General features: G+C 47.5%; 1 protein-coding gene and 1 pseudogene across 3 annotated transcripts in view; one reads left to right on the top strand and one right to left on the bottom strand.

Annotated features, from left to right (window-relative positions):
* Nucleotides 1-8,646, top strand: part of Map3k9 (mitogen-activated protein kinase kinase kinase 9) — a 70,904-nt gene extending 62,258 nt beyond the window's left edge. For all 3 annotated transcript variants that reach the window (XM_085830522.1, XM_021179173.2, XM_021179172.3), the window contains one exon: nt 1,076-8,646. In XM_085830522.1, the coding sequence (XP_085686648.1) occupies nt 1,076-1,560 (485 nt within the window). In that variant the 3' untranslated portion in view covers nt 1,561-8,646. The remainder of the gene's footprint in view (nt 1-1,075) is intronic.
* Nucleotides 8,647-12,304: 3,658 nt separating this feature from the next.
* Nucleotides 12,305-12,682, bottom strand: LOC110307458 (ragulator complex protein LAMTOR2 pseudogene; annotated as a pseudogene).
* Between the last annotated feature and the right edge of the window lie 7,687 nt (nt 12,683-20,369).

Raw genomic sequence — 20,369 nt, 5'->3', positions numbered from 1 at the left:
ATTCTATAGCCACAGTGAAGGAGTCTTCACCACACCTAGGAAGGGTGTTTTCTGCCACATACTTGGGCTCCTGCCATTACAGCATTAGTTCAGACACACACCTAAGGTCAGCTGCCACCCATCCGTCACGTTCTCCGTCACTAATTCCTGAGTCACACCTGCCCCTTCACAGCTGGAGACATGTCTAGTAGGTGGCTGTCCACATGTATAAGCTTGCCTCTAGCAGTTGACCCCAGAAACTCTTGTGAATGTATAATTTCTACTTCGGACTTCCCTGTCACCAATCCTTGCTCCCTAAAAGGCCGGAGGCTGGCTAAGAAACACCCGCTACTTAGAACATGGAGAGAAGCAGAGGTGCTCGTGCCCTTTTGGTGAGATTGAGATTGCCATGTGTGCAACAGTTGTCTCACACCTTTGTGTGAGTCTTCCCCCTGTAGGCCTGTCTCTTACATGGTCTGTGACCTGTCTGGGAATAGAGACGGCAGGAATCGTTTCCTGCCATATGGCTATTATGTAGATGAACACTGAACAACAGTCATCCCCTTAAATCAAGGATCAGCAAACTGTTTTGAGAAAGGACAAGATGGTGAATATTTTGGGTTTTCTCTCTCTCTCTCTCTCTCTGTCTCTCTCTCTCTCTCTGTCTCTGTCTCTCTCTCTCTCTGTCTCTCTCTCTCTGTCTCTCTCTCTCTCTCTGTGTCTCTCTCTCTCTCTCTGTCTCTGTCTGTCTCTGTCTCTCTCTCTCTCCAGCTATACTGCTGGAGATACAAAGCAGCTACAGAGTGTATCAGAAATGTGTCTCAGTAAAACTTTATTTACAAACGTAAGGGACCACCTTATGGGTCCTTCCCCAACATCTGCTTTAAATTAGTTACTATTCCTTCACCCAAGGCCACTTTGTTTCTATCCACTGCTATATCCCCAGCACCTCCCTGCACACTGTGTTGACACAGTGTGAGTTCTGTAAACATTTGCCCCATGTGCCTAGGCATATGGAAGTATGGGGAAGGTGCATGTCTCAGCTGGAAATAATGGTGCCATCATCTGATGTCTTTCCCATTGTCTCTCTGACCAGGCATGTTGAAAACTCCCAGTCCCAGCCGAGACCCAGGTGAATTTCCCCGTCTCCCTGACCCCAATGTGGTCTTTCCCCCAACTCCAAGGCGCTGGAACACCCAGCGAGACTCTACCTTAGAGAGACCCAAGACCCTGGAGTTTCTGCCTCGACCTCGTCCTTCTGCCAACCGGCAGCGGCTGGACCCTTGGTGGTTTGTGTCTCCCAGCCATGCCCGCAGCGCCTCCCCAGCTAACAGCTCCAGCACAGAAACACCCAGCAACCTGGACTCCTGCTTTGCCAGCAGCAGCAGCACTGTGGAAGAGCGGCCTGGACTTCCAGCCCTGCTCCCTTTACAGGCAGGGCCACTGCCCCCTGCTGAGCGGACACTTTTGGACCTGGATGCTGAGGGGCAGAGCCAGGATAGCACTGTGCCCCTATGCAGAGCTGAGCTGAATGCACACGGGCCTTCCCCATATGAGATCCAACAGGAGTTCTGGTCTTAGTGTAAAAAGGGCCAGGGTGGGCAAGGGAGAAGTCGGAGGAGGCGGAGGGAGCTGGCTGGCACAGCCTGGGATCCAGACCTCCTCCTTGCACTGAGAATGCACTTTGAAGATGGAAGGGATGGGAGCAGGGCCAGTTCGGAGGGTCTCCTGCCCTGCAGGATTTTTTCTCCATGTTCACAAGAGGGGCTGTGTCAGCTCTGGCTGTGTAGAGAGGAGTGTGCGCGTATGTCCCCACCTTCCGGTCTTCCTTACCTTTTAGGGTGACACTACAGAATCATTCAGCCAAATCCATCCACTGCCTCTCCTCCTCAGCCAGCCATAGCTGTCCTTGGGTTCCCTTTGTCAGCCCTGAGTCCTACCTGTTCACACATCTGTACTGATGTTCTGTGATCTGACTTATCGTCCACTCTTCCTACGACTCAGTGTCACCTTTGGTATTTGATGAGTGTCTTGTGTCCTAAGTCCTTCCGTGCTAGCTGATGGGGATCGGCTGGCCTTATGAAGGCCAGAGGGCTTGACAGATCAGGTACTGCCTACCTGTGCAAATCTCAATGGGAACTGAGAGTTCAGAGAAGGAGGAGAGGAGAGGAGGCAGTCAGGAACAGTTCAGTCAGGCTGGGTGGGGAGGCTAATAGAGTCAGGCCTTGGTTTGGTTTGGGTTTAAGTTTTAGAAACAAAGGCAGAAATCAGCACCTTTTGCATGGCATGGGTTCAGATCATGCTTACACCAGGTTTGAATATAAGCAGATTCATCTCAGGAATATCTGTTTGAAAGACACACTCACTGAGCCCAGTTCTGAAGTCAGGAACAATGCCTGCATTTGTCTGTCTTGTTGAGCTTCCATTCTTCCCTCCGGTTCCTGGGCTTTAGGTCATATGTGATTCACAGAGACACCTGAATTATGTCAATAGCATATGGGGTTGGGTCCTGGACCATGAGGTATGGAACTATGGGGATTTCTTCATTGGACTGTCCATTTTGTGATGTCCCTGAAGTAAATGGAACCCTTAGTAATAATGTTTGGGTGCAGTGAGGCAGTAGCATGATACAGTTCCTGAGGCGCTCAGTGGCTACTGACACCATCTCTGTCTCTATACACAGAGAGCCTTTGTGTTGGGTCCTGCACCATGAGCTGGGTCGCAAGAGACCAGAGAGGCTAGTGCTGATGTATTTAATATTTGTTTCTTAAACTTGAATATGGAGCTTCAAAGTGTTTTCACCCATTTTCTTCGCTGTCCATTCCCTTGAGCCCCCTGTGTTGTGGGTGACAGTAACAGCTTGGTTGAGGTTACAGTCCCCAGTGGTGTTGGAGTCTGTCTACTGGCTCTCCTGTGTTTGCCGCCTGGATGCCCAGAGGGTTAGAGCGGTACTCATGGTGTAGGTGACAGATTTCATCAGTGCTGTTTCTCTGGGAAGAACATATGAGATGACGTTGGTTCCCACAAGTTCTTTATGAGCTCATTTGCCCTTTGTCTTGACCCTGCACCCCCAGTTTCAGACAGGGGATTGGTGCTGACGGTGTCAGCCAGAGTTTTGCTATAATATCTGATCTTCCCTCTTGGCTCTGTGAAGTGAGAATGGAAGAGGTTAACTTTGCCCCCCATACTCTGACCCCTCACATAGGAGAGGGGAGCTCGTGAACCCCGTTGTCCCAGCCAACCCAGTGATGATGCTCCACTGCTCCATCTGCACACCTTGCCTGCATTAAAGCTTTAGGTTAGGCTGCAGCTGGCTCCAGCCTGTGCTCCAGCCCCAAGCAGGGCTTGACTGTAGCCATCTCTCCAGGAAAGACATAGTTACAGATGCAGTGTACACTGAGTGGCTGCTACAGGCCATTGAGTGACAGGTGGGATCCAGCTCATCTCTACCCAACATTCCGACAGAGGAAGGCCTTGCTAAAGAGATGAGCATACCTGAGAGACATGTAAACTGCTGCAATGAGTTAGCGTGGGTTAGTGTTGGGGGAGGGGTCTTGTTGAGCTCCACCAAACCTGTGCAGTGCTGGCCCACTGCCTGCCACTCTTCCGTGCGAGTGAGCCTAGAGACGGGAAGAGTGTTAAGAAGTTACCATTTGTGTGACATAGGTTCCCATATCTGTGGTCATGGTTAGGACGAGGCTTGGTAGCTGTGAATAAACCCACTTAAGTGACAGTAGCTTCCCCCTTTCACTTCCCTTTCCTCAAAGACGTGGCTGTCTGCTCGGAGCATGCGTCCGCTACCTTCAGGCTGCTAGCAGGATTGGATACTGTTCTTTTCTGTGAGTCTTCTCATGCCTTCACTTGCCAGTGCTTATCCTTAGAGACCCAGGCTGTTGCTGGGAACTGAGGAGATGCCTCCTTCGCCACTTCCAGCTATTTCCGGGAAGCTGTCGTGGATGCTCTTCATGTGGTGGTCTTTGACATCCCCGTGACCTTGTAGGCGTCATAATAACGATTGCCTACATTTGAACAACTCAGAACAGGGATGTTTTTCCTTCTGACCTTAAAAGAAAAGTGACATCATTTTCCTCACATTCAATACACTTGTCTCAAAAACAGGAAGACTGACAGACAGACAGATGCTGTTTGGATGGTTGAGTCTGGCCAGAGCTCTGAGCCCGGCCCGCCTCCTCGGTTCCTCTTCTCTTGCATGACTCCGGTCCTGTGTCTTGATCCCTCTCAGGTTTCCTTCTAAAAGCCTTTATCATACACTTCCCTTGCAAGGGCATTGAGACACTGTGGCTCCCTGCAAGGGCATTGAGACACTGTGGCTCCCTGCCAGCTCAAGGGCCAGCTCCTTCCCCTGCGCGATGAATGTGCTGAAGCTGACAGCATGGTTCTCACCATCTTTGCCTCAGGTCATCTTGCCTTAGTCTTATCCCTTGGCTTCTGGAAGATGAGTGATGTGGAGTTGGTTGAACATGATTAATGGGCACCCAGGCCAGGCGCATGCTCTCCCACCACTTCATGATCATTTCCTAACTCCCTCCCCCACTTAACCTGATCAGCTGGATGTCCTTACCATTGGTGTCTTACTGAGGAAATGGGGGCTTGGTGGCAGCATCTGGGTGGCAGTTTGCTGGCCTCTGCTTTTTGAGGATCATCCCGAGGGTCATAACTTGCTAAGAATTCGAAATCAGGTCAGCTCTGGAATAATCGTTAGGAAAAGGGTCCCTGGGCGTGGAACATCACGTGGCAAAGGATAATACTCCTCATAGAATCCCTTTACCCTCAGGCTGTTGCTCAGGGACAGGAGACTTGGCAGGGTGTCTAGATCCAACCCTGGCTCCATGCTGTTGCCCCATGAGAAGGACCATTCTTAACTCATGAAGTTCATGTCTTCTGCACATTCTCTTCTTTCCTCTGCTACCCCACCCCAACCCCCATAGCTGCATCTCCCACTTGCTAAGCAAGGGCCTACCAATATCAAGCTCTGAACAGAGTAAAGAACAGTGGGCCCTGAAGGCTGTGGCTGTGAGTGGACACCTCAGGATGTAAGTGTCCAGGGGTGCTCCACCACGGGTGCGGAGCCCCCGACTCTTTATCACGTTTATTTGATCATGTGCCTTTGGATGGGTGTGTGAGTAATTGCGTGATCCGACAGGTCAGAAGCACGCCTTTCTGCCTCTAGAAGGCCTGGGAAAGAGGCAGGGCCCACTGTTGGTGAAGTACTGAACTTCCTCTAAGGACTTGTGTAGACTGGAATTGAGGTAGAGGTAAGAGTGGCCCTCAGGGAGTTGTGGGTGGCAAGAACCTGGCGACTTCACCTGTCCATTTTCACGCTGAAGTTTGCCGGTGTGTGGCCCTCAGAAGCCCTCCTGTGAGCTGGGGGTGATGTTCACCTCTCTGCTTAAGGCCCTAACTTTAAAACCTACCACCTTAGCTAGGTTCTGTGATGCATTCCTGGAAGCCCAGCTACTCAGGAGGCTGAGGCAGGGCAATTGCTTTAGCCTGGGGTGTGATGTCAGTCTAGGGCAACATAACAAGGTCCTGTCTCTTAAATGTGTGGAGCCAGAGCCCCAGCTCCAGCACAGATGGCTTCACCTTGCAACACTGCTTCCCTTGGTGGAGAAAAGTGAGAATGTCTGTGACTGGAGGTCAAAGACTAAAGTTGCCCATTCCGGAAATATGGCTCAGTCATATAGCACTTGTCCTTGTCCTTGGCTTGACCTGAGAATGACTTCCTGTTATGACACAGTTGTTGGAAACACATTTCCAGATGGCAAAACAGTATTTTCCTAGTTCAAAAATTGCAATAAAATCTGCATATAGAAGGAGGAAGACCCTTCCCCTTGGACTCTCCCCTGGCATGGATACCTGGAGGCTCACCATCTCTGGTACTTAGTTGGAGGACAGGAACCAGGAGCTGGAATCTTGTTTGATTAAGGGAAATCAATCCATATCTAATTAGTCAAACCCAGACCTGGGTTCCTTGTTAGGTCTACAAGCCAAGTGTGTTTCTTTTATTTTTTTCATGAGCTGCTTCTAGGTATTCACTGCCTTCTCTATCCGTTTCTGGTTGCGGACCCTGGAGGCACTGGGGCCTCCCTAAGCTGCTGGAGAAGCGCTGGACTGACTGCAGAGTGCTGGGTTCTCCTGAGCTCTGCACTCAGGTCCTTGATTTCTTTTCTGCCTTTGTCCCTGCATCCTCTCCAAGTCTAGAGATGGAAAAGAGAAGATCCTGGGATTGAGAGTACTGACCTGAGCTGGGAGCGCCTTTGGAAACAGGCCCTGCCCTGCCCTGCTCTGACTGACCCTCTAACTGCTCTCCGGGGTGTTTGGGTTGTCAGGTGTGAATGTGGCAGCAAGATGGCATTCCAGGATGGGAATAAGAACACAGACCTAGTGTTCAGAGAGCAGCCTTTCCTACCAGGGCAGGAGGGGAGAAGCCCCTCAGGTCAGAATGGCTGTAAGGGAAACCCTGACAATGTGAAGACCCCTGAGAAGAGATACGGCATGCTTTGTACTCGCTCAAGACCAAATTTCAAAAGTTCTGTGTTGCCTTCGCTCCTGCCATCTTTCACACCGCCATACCTACACAGACAACCTTAGGGCTGAGCACCGACCGTGTCATGGATGTTTTTATTAATTTTGGCATTTTAGAAAGTTATATTGAAGTATGGTTTAGCCTTTGATTACTAATTTTTTTTTTTACCTCCCTTTGACATTTGTATACAATGCAAGTGCCTTCCCAGCCTGGTATGGGATAGGCCCTGCCTAACGTCTGCAGGGGCTCCAGATGGAGCTGTGCTGTTTGACACAGGGCTTTGTGTTTTATCCTCATCACCACCTCATACCACAAGTTCTAAGTGCTGCTTGTCACCCCCTGGGAGCCCTGGCATTCGGATATGACAGGGCAGCACCCTGTTCCTATCCTTGGCCCTGTAACTAGGGTGACTTGTCCTTCCTTCATGTTCTCTGGCTGCCTTTCAGGCTCTCAGAAGCATTCCAGGAGAAAGCGGTCCTATAGAGAGAAGCCTGAAGATTCTCAACTTTAAATTCTCTGCGAATTCTAGAAGTAAATGGACCTCATTCATCAGTCTTGGGTCTCGGGACTCTTCTGCTCCCCTGTGTGCTAAGCTTTGCAACCGTTGTCCCCCCACCCCCACCCCTGCACGGCAAACCTTCACACTATCCACCAGGGTCAGGCTCCCTGCCATTTCCTGCCTTCATGGTCACATCACTCACGCCATTTATTCTACCTCCAGTTCCAAGGCCATGTCTGCTATGGCTTTTATTTATTATTTTTGTTATCATTATTACTTTGGACAGGGTCTCATGTAACCCAGACAGGCTTCAAACTTGCTATATAGCTAAGGATGACCTTGGATGATCCTCCACCCTCCACTTCCCAGATGCTAAGATTATAGGCGTGTAACTTAGTTTATTCCTGGCGGAATAAGAAGAGGGTTTATCCTGGCCCAGGTGTGGAGCTGAATGACAGATTTTAAGAAAAGCTACTAAATCTTCCACATAAGGAGGTTCTGTCCAGAAATGTATGTGCATATATTTTGTGACTCCTTATACACTACTCCCCAGAGTTGGTGGGTATTACCTGCATCCAAGAATGTGTGGACAGACTTGGGGTGTTCGTACTGTGTGCCAAGAGTCACAGACCTGGTAAGCAAGTTGCCGATCTCTCTGCTCTGGCCTGTGAGCACATTCCTAGACCACTGTTGAAAAGCCTTAGGGTAAAATTAGTCCATCTCGGGTCCATGTCGGTTCTGAAATCGCCCCTTTCCCAAGGAGTTGTGTCCTCCGGCTGACCTGTGATCTCCCCGAGCCCAGCAGTCTTCATCATTGCTGATGGTAGCCTTCTCCTTCACCTTTCTCGGTTCTGCAGGGATGCCAACCTCACTGGGATGACTGTCTGCCCTGTAGCTCCCCTCCTCCCAGCACCGAGAAGGCCCTGGGTCTCTGCTGTCCGACTTGGAGCTTCCTGATACTGCTCCTCCACTCTCCTCCGTTCCTAGTTCTTGGAGGTTGGAAGCCTGTTTCAGCTCCTGTCTTCTAGGGAGATCAGAATGTTGTCCTTTTGTCGCCTTGAGCCTTGGCACCCAGCAGGCAAAGCAGGAAGGTGTTGAACTCACTAGTGCTCTGCTTCTCCTGGCCCCTCCTGTATTTCACCTTAGTCCACAGCCGGGCCTCCACAGACAGCGGTCTGAGGCTCTGTTCAAGGTCTCAAGGAAAGGCACTGGACAGGCTTTAGTTTCTGAAAAAGTTGTCTTTGGGGCTTTCTCCTGTTAGGTCCCTTGAGTCTAGAAGGTACAGTGAAAGATGTTTGTTTTATTGTTCAGTATTTAACTACAAGCGTCCTTCCCTGCACCAGTGTCTCCTCTGTGTCCTGAGTCCCTCCTTGAGCTCCTATTTGCTTTGCAATTTAAATTATTGTGTATTGTCAGAAGTATTTAAAGATGGAAAAGTCCTGAAGGAAGCTTATTATCAGGTTATTTCCTTTGGCCTTTTCTCTTCGTGTCTTTCAAGGTACTGTACATTGTTGACGGGATGCCAAGCAGGCTGGGTTCAGTGGCTAAGCCTCCCACTATTATAGTGTCATGCTGATCTCAGCCTGGTCCCCACACCAGAGCTCTCAGAGACTTGAATAAAACTGTCATACTGGTTACTCCCGGTTCGTTGTGGTGGTCCTATGTAACTTGTTCTAACCCATTCTCATGTTAATTAAACCATAAATCCAAGTAGCCAGGCTGTACCCAGAGAAGTGTTACCTATAGGAAAAGAGTATGGAGAGATAAGATTCTGTAGAAAAAAAGCCAAGGGTGAAAGGCCTCTGAGGGTCCTTGAGACTCTAAGCTGATGGCGGGACTCTTAAAAGGGGGATAGAGAGGGATGGCGTTTGCTCTGCAGGGGCAGGGGAAGAGTTCGCTTACACGGCGGGCGGGGGATGGGGGGAGTCCACTGACTCGTATCAAACTTAGATCATCAGGCTGGGCAATAAGTACCCTAATTATCTGAGCCATCTCACCAGCCCAAAGAAATCTATTTACTGAAATATAGTTCGTGCTGGGATGGCATGCTGTGGGGTACTAGAGACTGGATGGAGCCTGAGGTGGTGCCTCACAGACAACTTCATAGACATGTCCCTGAGAACCCTGAAGGATGGAAGGGAGGCTGACAAAAGCCTAGCTGGTGCCTTGCAAACATTAGGACCTTAGTTTGGTCCGCAGACTTCACATATGAAAAGGTGAACATGGTGGGGTGTGCTTGTAATACCAGCGCTGGGGAGGCAGGGAAAGGCGGGGCTCACTGGCCAGTCAGGCTAGCCAGATCCAAGCCAGTGAGAGATCCCGTCCCACAGAAGTGGAAGAGCAATGGCACTGGCACCTGGAAAATAATACCCAGGCTCCTCTGGCCTCCACATGCCTACACACACACACACACACACACACACACACACACACGAGGGAGGGAGGGAGGGAGGAAGGGAGGGAGGGAGGGAGGGAGGGATGATGAGGTAGCCTCCTTTCATATTAATCTCTTTGTTTCCTTTGTTCGTTTTGTTTTGAGATTGAGTGTGTAGCCCACGCTGCTTCAGACGCCTGCCCCCACCTCTTCAGTGATGGGATTACAAGCACGCCATGCTTGAACTAAACTCTGCTTCACCCCAGGCCCAGAAGTCTAGTGTTATCATTGATTGAACTGTGATATAACCACTAAGATTATTCTAGACTAATAGAGGAAGTAGGGAAGTGTCCATGAGAAGTTAGAAGGCAGGGTATAAAAACCACCAAGGACAAAAGCCAGGTGTGGTGATGCATGTTCATAATCCCAGGAAATGGGGTGGGGTAGGGAGGTTTAGACAGGAGGTGCACAAGTTGGAGGCCAATCTGAGCTACATGGCAAAACTCTGTCTCAAATAAGTGAAACAGAAACATTAAAAAATGGTCCCAATTTATATACATGTACATACATCCATATATCCATTCAGATCTTTTAAAAATACACTTTTATAGGCATATCAGAAAGACTGGGAAAGAACCAATTATGATATTTGTAGAAAGGTAACATGGGTAATTTTAGAATGCTGTTAGGGTTTTCTAAACTTTTCTTTTTACAATAAATATAGGCTATTTTTATGTTCAACAGAACAATTTCAAAGAAAACCGTGCTCTTTAAGCCCTCACCATTCTTACTCTCTAGCCCTCCTTCTCTCTCTCCTTTCCCTCCCGATCTCCACGTGGCCATGGCCAGCCTCTCTCTCTCCTTTTCCCTCCCTCTCTCCACGTGGTCATGGCCAGCCTCTCTCTCTTTCTCCCTTCTCTCTTTCTCCCTGCCTTTCTACAATAAAGCTCTAAAACCATAAAAAAATAGCTTGGAGATAATTTTCCTGATAATTTCCCAGATATTCCAGAGAGCCAGACCACTTGCTTCAAGGCTTCATCTTGTCCTAGTAGTAAGCTGCTGAGTTAGAAGTCACAGCCCATGGGAGGCAAGGAGCGCCCCCATCCCGATGGAATCCCTCCTATCCTTCTCTTAGTCCTTCCTCCCAAAGTAGAGATGGCTAAAAAGTAAGTCACCAGCAAACTGTAAGCAGGACCTAGGGAGCAGAGAAAGTTCTAGGAGGGGAGGGGAGGTACTGGACAAGTCTAGAGACCTCGGCTGGGTAGGAATGTCAGGGCCTGGATGGATCTACAACCAGCTCTTACAACAGACCTAAGCACACAGCCCTCCAGAGCTCAGCTGGGCTGGGCCCACCTCTACCACACCCTGTTTACCTGACTATGGAATGTGTTTCATTCAAGAGTGATGTCTAATCCTATGAGCCCTCAGTCCCCGCCCGATCTAGTCCAACCAGCTGAAGTTGGAGAACACGTTTTGGGCACAGGGAAGTGAAGTTAGGAACATGTTTTGGTACAGGGGCGTGAGGTGGTATGCAGGGTAGATGTCACTGGCTCTGACAAGTCCTCCTCTGCCACCCAATCAGAAGAACCTGTTGTAGGAGGCACTGGGCACTCCTTCGGAAGAGAGGAGTGGGACATAACATCAGCCCCAGGAAACAAGGGACAGGTCATATCTAATGGCATGACACCCAAAGTCTGTAGGAATGGATCTGTATTCATGACCTATGGGGCTTTCCCAACCCACCTTCTCCAGTTCCCACCACACCTTTTCTGTCCCTAGCCCTTTTCCCATATCTAAAACTTACTTATGTTTTTTTTTTCTGGCCCCCACTAGCTCTGGCCATATTTCATATATGTGAGTACACTGTCACTGTCTTCAGACACACCAGAAGGGGGCATCAAATCCTCATTACAGATGGTTGTGAGCCACCATGTGGTGGCTGGGAATTGAACTCAGGACCTCTGGAAGAGCAGTCGGTGCTCTGAACCACTGAGCCATCTCTTCAGCCCTTACATATGTTTCTCATAACTTGATTTTCTTGCTTGAGACTATCTGATGTGCATGTGTGTGTTTGGGTGCAGATGGAATCCAGAGACTCTTGTTCAGGCATCATCCTTGAGAATCTACTGCCATTTGGAAAAACCCTGATTAGAGGTGGGAGGGAATAAAGGAAGGACAGACTGGTACACAGGGAATCTGAGAGAGATATGGACAAATTTTCATTACAGATAGGGAACCAAGGACAGACCAGAGAAGTGAGTCTACCAGAGGCCATTTTGATGAATCTGTGAGTTTCTTGGAGTTACTTACAAGAGCCTGGAAGACCCAAACACTGCTGTATCACCGAATAGCCAATGGCTGAGCACAGACTCACAAGTGCTGTATCTCTGCAGATAGCTCAGCGGCCATCTTTGCAGTTTATATATTGGAGAAGAAGGCACTTTGTAAGTCTTAGAATCCTGAGACTTGTGAGTTGTTCATGGCCTAAAACTTCAGGAGTCGTCTTTCAGGGTGGAGGGTTTAATTGTCTTAACCACCTCTCTCCAGGAGAGGAATGCTTCAGCCTGGAGGGTACCATTCCATAGACACGCACATGTTGGAGATCTCCAGTATTCTGGATTCTTCACTGTAGCTATGGTCTCACCTTCACAGATTCTTGCTTTGCTCTCTCAGAGCTGCCTCAAGGATCCTGACCCTTGCCGGCCATGCACATTGTTTGTCCTCCCAGGCCTCCCTTTGGAGTCTTGGTGGAAACATTCATGATCCCATAACTTTTTTTTTTTAAGAGTTGAAAATTTATTCAGAAAAAAAAAAGCAAACCCTCGCCTTCCTGTACCTAGCCCAGTAAGGCGTTTCCAGGTCCCCCGCTCCTCCCCATCACCATCCCTTTTCTTCCATCACACTGTTATGATGCTGCTACTTGGGTGAGGGGTTCCTCCAGGTACCGCACCAAGGCCTGAGCCTTGGCCTTGAGCTTTCCAAAGCCTACGGTTTCCTTGGCATTCATACATAGCAGAAGGTTGATCACCCTCGTAATGGCTACACTGCCCTCCATGCAGTCCATCAGGATAAATTTGAGAACGTCTTCGTTAAATGCTGGTTCCTGTTCTTATCATACATGGCCCAGATGTTACTGGTGATGGCCCCGCAGTGACCCAGGCATCTGTGTCCCCATAACTGGAGTAGGCCAGCAGCGATCCCTTTTATTCAGCAGCAGGGTGCTTTGGACTCCTCTAGTGTTGGCTTGGCTTAGCACTTTTGTCAAAGCCTTGGGATGCAGCATGCCTGCATCTCTTAACCCTGACCTGCACCCACACACCCCTTGATCCCATAACTCTTAACATCTTTATTTCTGCAAAAATCAATATTACATAGATAGCACCAAGGTCTATCATCAGATCAAATGGTAGCTGTGCCCTCTTGGACCAGAGAAACTGTCAGCTGAACCTGGGGAAGCTCTTACCCAGGTGATCTCATGCAAACAGGGAACCCCGCCCCTCACTCCTCAAAGCTAAGTCTTTCAGGAGACTTAAAACTACATGGACCTTATTTTTTTTAACTTTTTATTGATTCTTTATGGATTTCACATCATGTACTCCAATCTCACTTATCTCTCCATCCCTTCATATCAGCCCTCTGCCCTTGCAACCTTCCCCCAAAACAAACAAAACCAAACAAACTACCACCACAATAAAATCTTGTCATGGAGTCTGTAATGTGTCACAGTGTGTCCCACAGTACACCCTTTTGTCCATACATCTTTACTTGCAAATGTTCATTGCAATGAATCAGTCACTGGTGTAGTTACAGGTCTCTGGCTTCTGCTACAATTCTGGATCCTCACTGGGACTCCTCTTGGATATCCTGTTGTTGTTGCCCTATGTCATGGAGATCCTCAGCATTGGATCTGCAGGACCAGTCCCTTCATGCACTCAAGCAGTTCATAGATGGGGTAGCTGTGGGGCAACTCAAAGCCCTGGATCTCAGCCTAGTCAGTAGCCCACCAACTCTCCTGTAATCTCACAGCCAGGGTGAGCTCTCCAGCACTGGCCCTGGCTAGCTTACTCAATGATGTAATTGAAAAGGGGCAGAGACCATTCTCCAGCTCTCATGCATGCCCTCGGGGCCAGCTCCCCTGTGCCTGCACCACCAAGGCCAGCTCTACTGTGCTGCCCTACCTGATCTTTTGATAGGTGGAGCCTGGTCAATTCCTGAAATGCCATTAGGCATTTCCCCCTTAGTGTCCACTTTAAAGCACTTGACTTCCTCTTAGAGATATTCATCTAAAAACCAGGCTCTCTGCCTGAAACTTTAAACACAAGCTCCTTTTCTGGCTGTGCTCTACATTTTTCAAGTCCTTATGCTTGCAATCTGATCCCAATTCTTAATGTAAACCTGGCTAAAAGCAGCCAGCAATAACCATGCCAAATCCTAATTGCTGTCCTGTCTTAACCGTCTCTCTGCCACATTAACTGGTGCATTATTCTAAAATTCAGCCTCACTCAGCATCTCAGAACACAAGCAAAATACAGATTAATTATTTCCTCAGACTATAACATACCTGGTCTCTAATCCTGTTGCTGATAATTCACCTGAAAGCTTATGAGCTTGGTCTTCTCTGTCCACATTTCTGCTTGTGCTTGGACCTTTTGAACATCCACCAGAACCACTCATTAGGCTTTGCTTACAGCATTCTATGTTTTCTCTTTAAAAATCTCCCAAATATAAACCCATGGCCAAGGGTAGAGCCACAACACCAACGACACTTCTCTGTTCTTTTTCTGTCAATTATTGTCACTGTGAACAAACACCCAACTGAACAATCTAAGAGGGAACAATCTAAAAGAAACTGAACCTTACTTTTGGTTCCCAGTTTCAGAGAGTTTGTTCTATGGTTTCTTGACCACACACTTGGCAGTGGTGAAGGATCCTCTTTATCTCGAGGCAGGCAAGAAGAGGGAAGAAAACAGACCTGGAACCACGCATCACCTTCAAAGGTACACACAGACTTAGTGACCCACTTCTTCCAGCCAATCCCCACCTCCTGACATTGCTACTACAAAGCCAGAATAGCACCACCTTTTAGACACCAAGCATTCAATATACAAGCCTGTTGCTGAGGGTGGGGCATTCCACATCCAAACATAAAGTAGGTTAGCAGCTGCAGTATACAGGGTAAACAGATGCCATGAAGTCAGTGCTGCGTGGAGAGGAATACCCTCATCTAAAAGCATTTGCCTGAAAACGTATGCTTATAGACAGGTCATTTCTGCTTAAAGACTTTGGAGAGTCGTGAGAGTGAAGGAGACAGAAAATAAGCACTGCTTATCATATAGTGGGGAAAGTACGGTGAGGCAAGAATGGTGGCACTATGAGAATCTAAATCAAAATCTCCACACTTGCATATATTCATATCTTTCTATCTCTCTACCATTTATATTAAGACGGAGAAGTCAAGGGAGTCATAGAAGCAGGTGGAGAGTGGTTTTAATTTAATACCTGAAAGATGAATGAGACTATTTAAGTCCCTGGGTGCTGGTGACAAAGATGACTCTAAGCACTGAGGGCAGCCCTGCCCTGTAAACGGGTTTTGAATCCTCTGCCTGTGATGCTGGAGAGAGAGAGAGAGAGAGAGAGAGAGAGAGAGAGAGAGAGAGAGCGAGCAGTGAAGAACACACACTGCTCTTATAGAAGACCCAAGTATGGTTCCCAGCACCACACTTCATGGCTCGCAGATCCTGTAAATTCAGCTCCAGACTCCCTAATACCCTCTTCTGTCTCCCATGAGCACCCACACTCACATGGCAGACACATACACATAGATAAAATCTCAAATGGCAGAAATCTCTCTCTGCCTTCTTGTTATCTTGAATTCCTTGTAGAGCAGGGTTCTTTGTTCTGCCAGTCTTTCTTTTAGCACAAGAGAATCATGGGGGAAATGTGTTCAGTGAGGGACTTAGGAAATCAAATTCAGACACACTGGCTCTTTTTCCTTGGCCATAACCATAAGTTATCGTAACATAATTCCCACCCCTCCCCATTACTCCCTCCAACCCATCTTAGGAGTTTGCCTTACAGCACCAGCTTTCCAAGTTTGGGCTGCTAATCCCTGGGATTCCTGGGATCGAAACTATTTTTCTAGTCATGTGCTAGTGCATGCTTGCAATCATTGCCTTTAGGAGGCTGAGATAGGATTGCTATAATTTTGAGACTATCTTAGGCTACATAGTGAATTCCAAGCCAGCCTAGACTAACTGTCTGCATTAGATACCCCCCTTTTTTTTTTTTTTTTTTTTTTGGTTTTTCGAGACAGGGTTTCTCTGTATAGCCCTGGCTGTCCCGGAACTCACTTTGTAGACCAGGCTGGCTTCGAACTCAGAAATCTGCCTGCCTCTGCCTCCCGAGTGCTGGGATTAATGGCATGCACCACCACCGCCCGGCTAGATACCCTTCTGACCGTAAAACTATTTTGCCAGTCACCCTCTCCAGTGTGCTGACATGGTAGGTGAAGCCTTAGCACATGATATACAGCTCCAACTTGGGCAGCATTCCTGTGTGCTTTGCCACAGGCTCACAGAAAAGAAGGCTCAGCTCCAGCTAAGACTGTCCTTGGCAAAGCAGGAATCAAGTCCTAAAGTACTAAGTTACACTGTGACCGGCAAGGACATCTTTTAAACGTTCTGTGTGATGAACATTCACGGCAACACTCAAGCTGTGCAGTGAAGGATGAGGTATGCACATATACCGGCAGGCGTGTAAATGGAACTGGAGACTGCTTTTAATGGAATGCTATTTTTACTTAGAAGAACGGTTGTCAATCAAACTGTGGGGTTTCAGGCTCCTTTATTTGACAACTATTTTTTTTTTTTGAAAAACAAAAACAAAAACTGGAGTGAGCTTGCCACTTTGAGTAAAATAGCTATTTATTGACAGGAATCAAAGTTAAGCTTTTATATAAAAATAAGAATTTTGGAAGATGCCATGAGCTTGGCAGTTAAAGTTAAATCCTTAGGGATTTTTTATTTGATTGGTTTGTTTGGTTGTTTGGTTGTTTAGTTGTTTGGTTTGGTTTGGTTGTGTTTTGTTTTGTTTTGGATTAGAGTGATGTGAGTTTTTGATGCCATGTAATGAGCTGTTTCAGTCTTTAGACAATTTATTTATGTGAATAAACGAGCCAATAATGTCCAAATGACAGAGAATGAAGTTACAAAATCATCCATTAAAAAGTTCACCTACGGCCAGGCGTGGTGGTGCACGCCTTTAATCCCAGCACTCGGGAGGCAGAGGCAGGCGGATTTCTGAGTTCGAGGCCAGCCTGGTCTACAAAGTGAGTTCCAGGACAGCCAGGGCTACACAGAGAAACCCTGTCTCGAAAAAAAAAAAAAAAGTTCACCTACAGAAGGACCTGGGAAGGTCACTTGGTAGTAACAGTTCTTGCCACACACAAGTGTGAGAACCTGAGTTTGGCTCTCCAGAAGCCCACACAAAGGCTGAATGAATGTGGTAATCTGACTAAAATAATTCCTGTCTCAGAAACATGGGGCCCCACAGAGCAAGCTAGCAACACTAGCCTGAAGTGGAAATTAAGGGTTCCTTGGAAAGGTGGTTGAATGGTGTTTTGCTGGGACACACACATGAAGGAACGTTTCGTGAAAGTGGACACAAGTGTGAAAGGCTAAGGCAGACTTGTGAAGGAATGTTTTGCTGAAGCTGACACAAGAGAGAGGATGTTCTGCTAAAGCAACCACATGAAAGGACATATGATAAAAGATTTTTGTTAACGACATGTATGTGTTGGTCCGCCTTACACTGTGTAGTTGAGCTGCATTTGTCGGGACTCCATAGAGAAAAACGCACCAGAAAGCTCCTGATGGTGTGCTGCAGTTTGTTGCCACTTCTGAGGACTTGGGGTGATTGAATGCACGTGCTGAGGAAAGTCCCATGGAGGACACGTGATGTTTGGAGGTGTAAACAGGACTTCACGGAGTGATGGAGAGTGAGCTTCGTTTGTTGGTACAGCTAGCTGTGCAACACTTGTGGGTCTTGAGTCTTCTTTGTTCTTCACTTCCCCGAGAAAGACACAGCTGAGAACTTTTCTTGGTGTTCCTGTTAGTCTCTCTTGTTGACTCGAGCTGAGGCTGAGGCCTGGCTGTCTCTGTCAGGTTGTGTCACCACTGTTGCTAACCCAACTCTACCAAACTGGACTGCTGGTGTATCTGTGAGGTGTTTGCCAGCGGATTGAGCTGCCGCTACTAACTTGTGAACTGAACTTCTGATTTCAAGACAACACAGATGGGAGTTGCTCGAAAGAACCTTTCTAAACAGGTCCACTCCCTCCCCCCATTTATCCTTTCTTTCCACTGCCTTTGGTGGGTGGTGGGTTAAAATGTTTAAAAACCATCATTAAAAATAAGATTTTAAAAAATAAAGTTACACTAGCTTTATCAGCAAACCCTGAGTTTGATTGAGAGACCCTGACTCGGTGAGTAAGATGGAAGGATGATCAAAGATGAGTTCCAACATCAACCTTGGGTCTCCCACACGAATGCTTCCACACATGCATGCATGCTCCCACGTGTTGTAAACAGCCTCCTTTCAGCAGTTCTGCTGCAGCAGCTTACACTCCCCACCCCAAGGTGAGGCACATTTCCAATGTCATTTTGAGTAGCATAGTGACAGGCACCCCCTTTAAAAGATCCTGGCTACCCAAAATCTCTATCTCCATCTCAGTCATTCTTTCTGTTTCCTGGTCTCTCTGTCTCTGTCTCTCTCTGTCTCTCATGTCTGTACTCCAAGATGGCCTTTTGTTCTCCCTCCTCCCTCAATAACTTCTTGTGCTTGATCTGTTACATGGTGTGACTGTGTGGCTTTCCTTGACTCCAACCTGCCAAGATATCTTTTACAGCTTTATCCTGATACCACATATGTGCAAAATCGTATCTACACATCCACAACACACACATGAAAAATGGGGGGAAATTCCCTCACAGTTTAAGATAGCCTAGTGGCTTTTAACATGGTATAAAAAGTTCATAGATCTGGTTTAGATTTCTGCATTTCAGCTAAACTTTATGAAAATGTACCTTCATGAGTCTGGCTGTAGCATCAGAGAGGAATGCACACAATTATCTGAAAAGGCATTAAACCATTTCTGCCCTTTCCAACTTCATATCTGCATGAGGCCAAATAGAAGTTTCAACCAGAACAAGACATTGAAACAGACTGAATATAGAAATGGACATGAAAATTTAGGCATTTGCCTGTGAAGCCAAGCCCCAAGAAACAAGCAAAAGTTTAAATGATGCAATTCTTCATAAGGTTTTGATATTTTTTTTGTCTTAGTTTGGAAAATACTGGTTTTTTAAAATTAAAATATGTTAAATATTTAATGGACTTATAATCATATTGAAATGAACTGGCAAGTATTTTTAAAATATTTCTGTTTTATTTCAGAATAGACTAGATAAAAATGATTAGTACAGACAGGTACATTTAGGGGGATTCTTCAGAAAGTTTTCAGAATATTAAAAATATGTGAAGTACCACTAGGTGGGGCTGATGAGAATAAAGAACAGATTTTTAGTGTGGGTGGAGTGAGGGAGAGATGGGATTTGACATGGTACATTTATAGTATGAGATTTCTTAATAGCAATATTTGTAGACGCTATAGAAAAAAAAGTGATAGACTGGAGCCTTACTCAATAGGGTTTTTCACAACCTGAAGAAGAGAGTGTATTGGACTTTGGGCTCTCTTTAATTCCCCTGACAAAAGCTATGCACATTCCACAAAGAAGCTAAGCAGCTAAGCAGCTAAGCAGAAGGTGCGGGAGAGAGCCCAGTCTACTCCACTCTGTGCTAATAAGATGACAGGGACCTCTGGGTAAAAGGTAAAGCTCCGAGACATCTTTCTTGGAAGGGGTGCATTAGAGAGAAGCCTCCTTGCAGCTGCATCCCCTGCTCAAAGCTCCCAGGAAGCCAGCCAGGAGCCTGAGGGAGTACCTGGGGTGGAGGCTGCTGGGTTACTTTGAGAGAGTTGGCTGGGTCTCCAGTCACAGGATAGCAAAGATACCTTCAACTTTGTGTGAGGAACTTCAAGTGGCGGGGGAGCATGGGTAATGAGCAAGAGCTGAAACTGGGGTCTGGCTCAATAAGTGGGTTCACGGGCTGCCAGAGGAGTGGGCATCATGTACCTCTGGCCCTGTGGGCTGGGCTTTAGCCGTGCTCTCAGATATTTATCCGCATGTTCATAGACACTTTAGCTAGGCACTCTGCACGATGCTGCTGGGGATGCAGCCAATACTGGAGCAGACGTGATTTTACTCGGCCCTGAGTCCTCGTTTGGCAGAAACAGAAGCTTGTCCTGATTGATAGATCACCTCATGCCAAGCCCCCACCCCCAACTTTGAAAGTTTGCAAGGTGCACTCAGTGTGCTCTCTAAGATGTCACGAATGGAATTGGTGGCTCTTCCCCATGAAATAGAGATGGGAATTATGGTTTTGCAACGCTGACACAGAGGGACAGGGATGATGTTTAGCCATGGTTGCTCTTTTTGTCCCCCCTCTGCTCTATCTTTTCTCCCCTGGTGCTTACCACGGATCTGTGAAGTGAAGGGCGCTGAGGTAACACAGCTTGAGAGGACGCACGACTCCAGCCTGCTGTACGAGCTAACTACACCTATGTGAACAGCAGGTTGTCATTGTCACTAGGAAGGGCAGCAGAGGATAGGAACCAACTTAGATCGAGATGGTTGTAATGGCTACTCCTGGTGGTCAACTTCACTACATCTAGAATGAACTACAATCCAGAAGCGGAGAGCACACCTGTCAATCAGATCTTGAGGCAGAGTGGACATGAAAAGCTTAGGCCCAGGCAAGGTAGTATACGCCTTTAATCCCAGGAGATAGAGGCAGGCAGATCTCTGAGTTCAAGGCTAGCCTGGGGCAGAGCAAGTTCCAAATCCAGGTGTGGT

The sequence above is a fragment of the Mus caroli genome, unplaced genomic scaffold (assembly GCF_978045245.1).
Source record: "Mus caroli unplaced genomic scaffold, Mus_caroli_1 scaffold_14, whole genome shotgun sequence".
Lineage (NCBI taxonomy): Eukaryota > Metazoa > Chordata > Mammalia > Rodentia > Muridae > Mus > Mus caroli.
The sequence above is the reverse complement of the archived record's forward strand: the minus strand, read 5'-3'. Positions and strand labels throughout refer to the sequence as shown.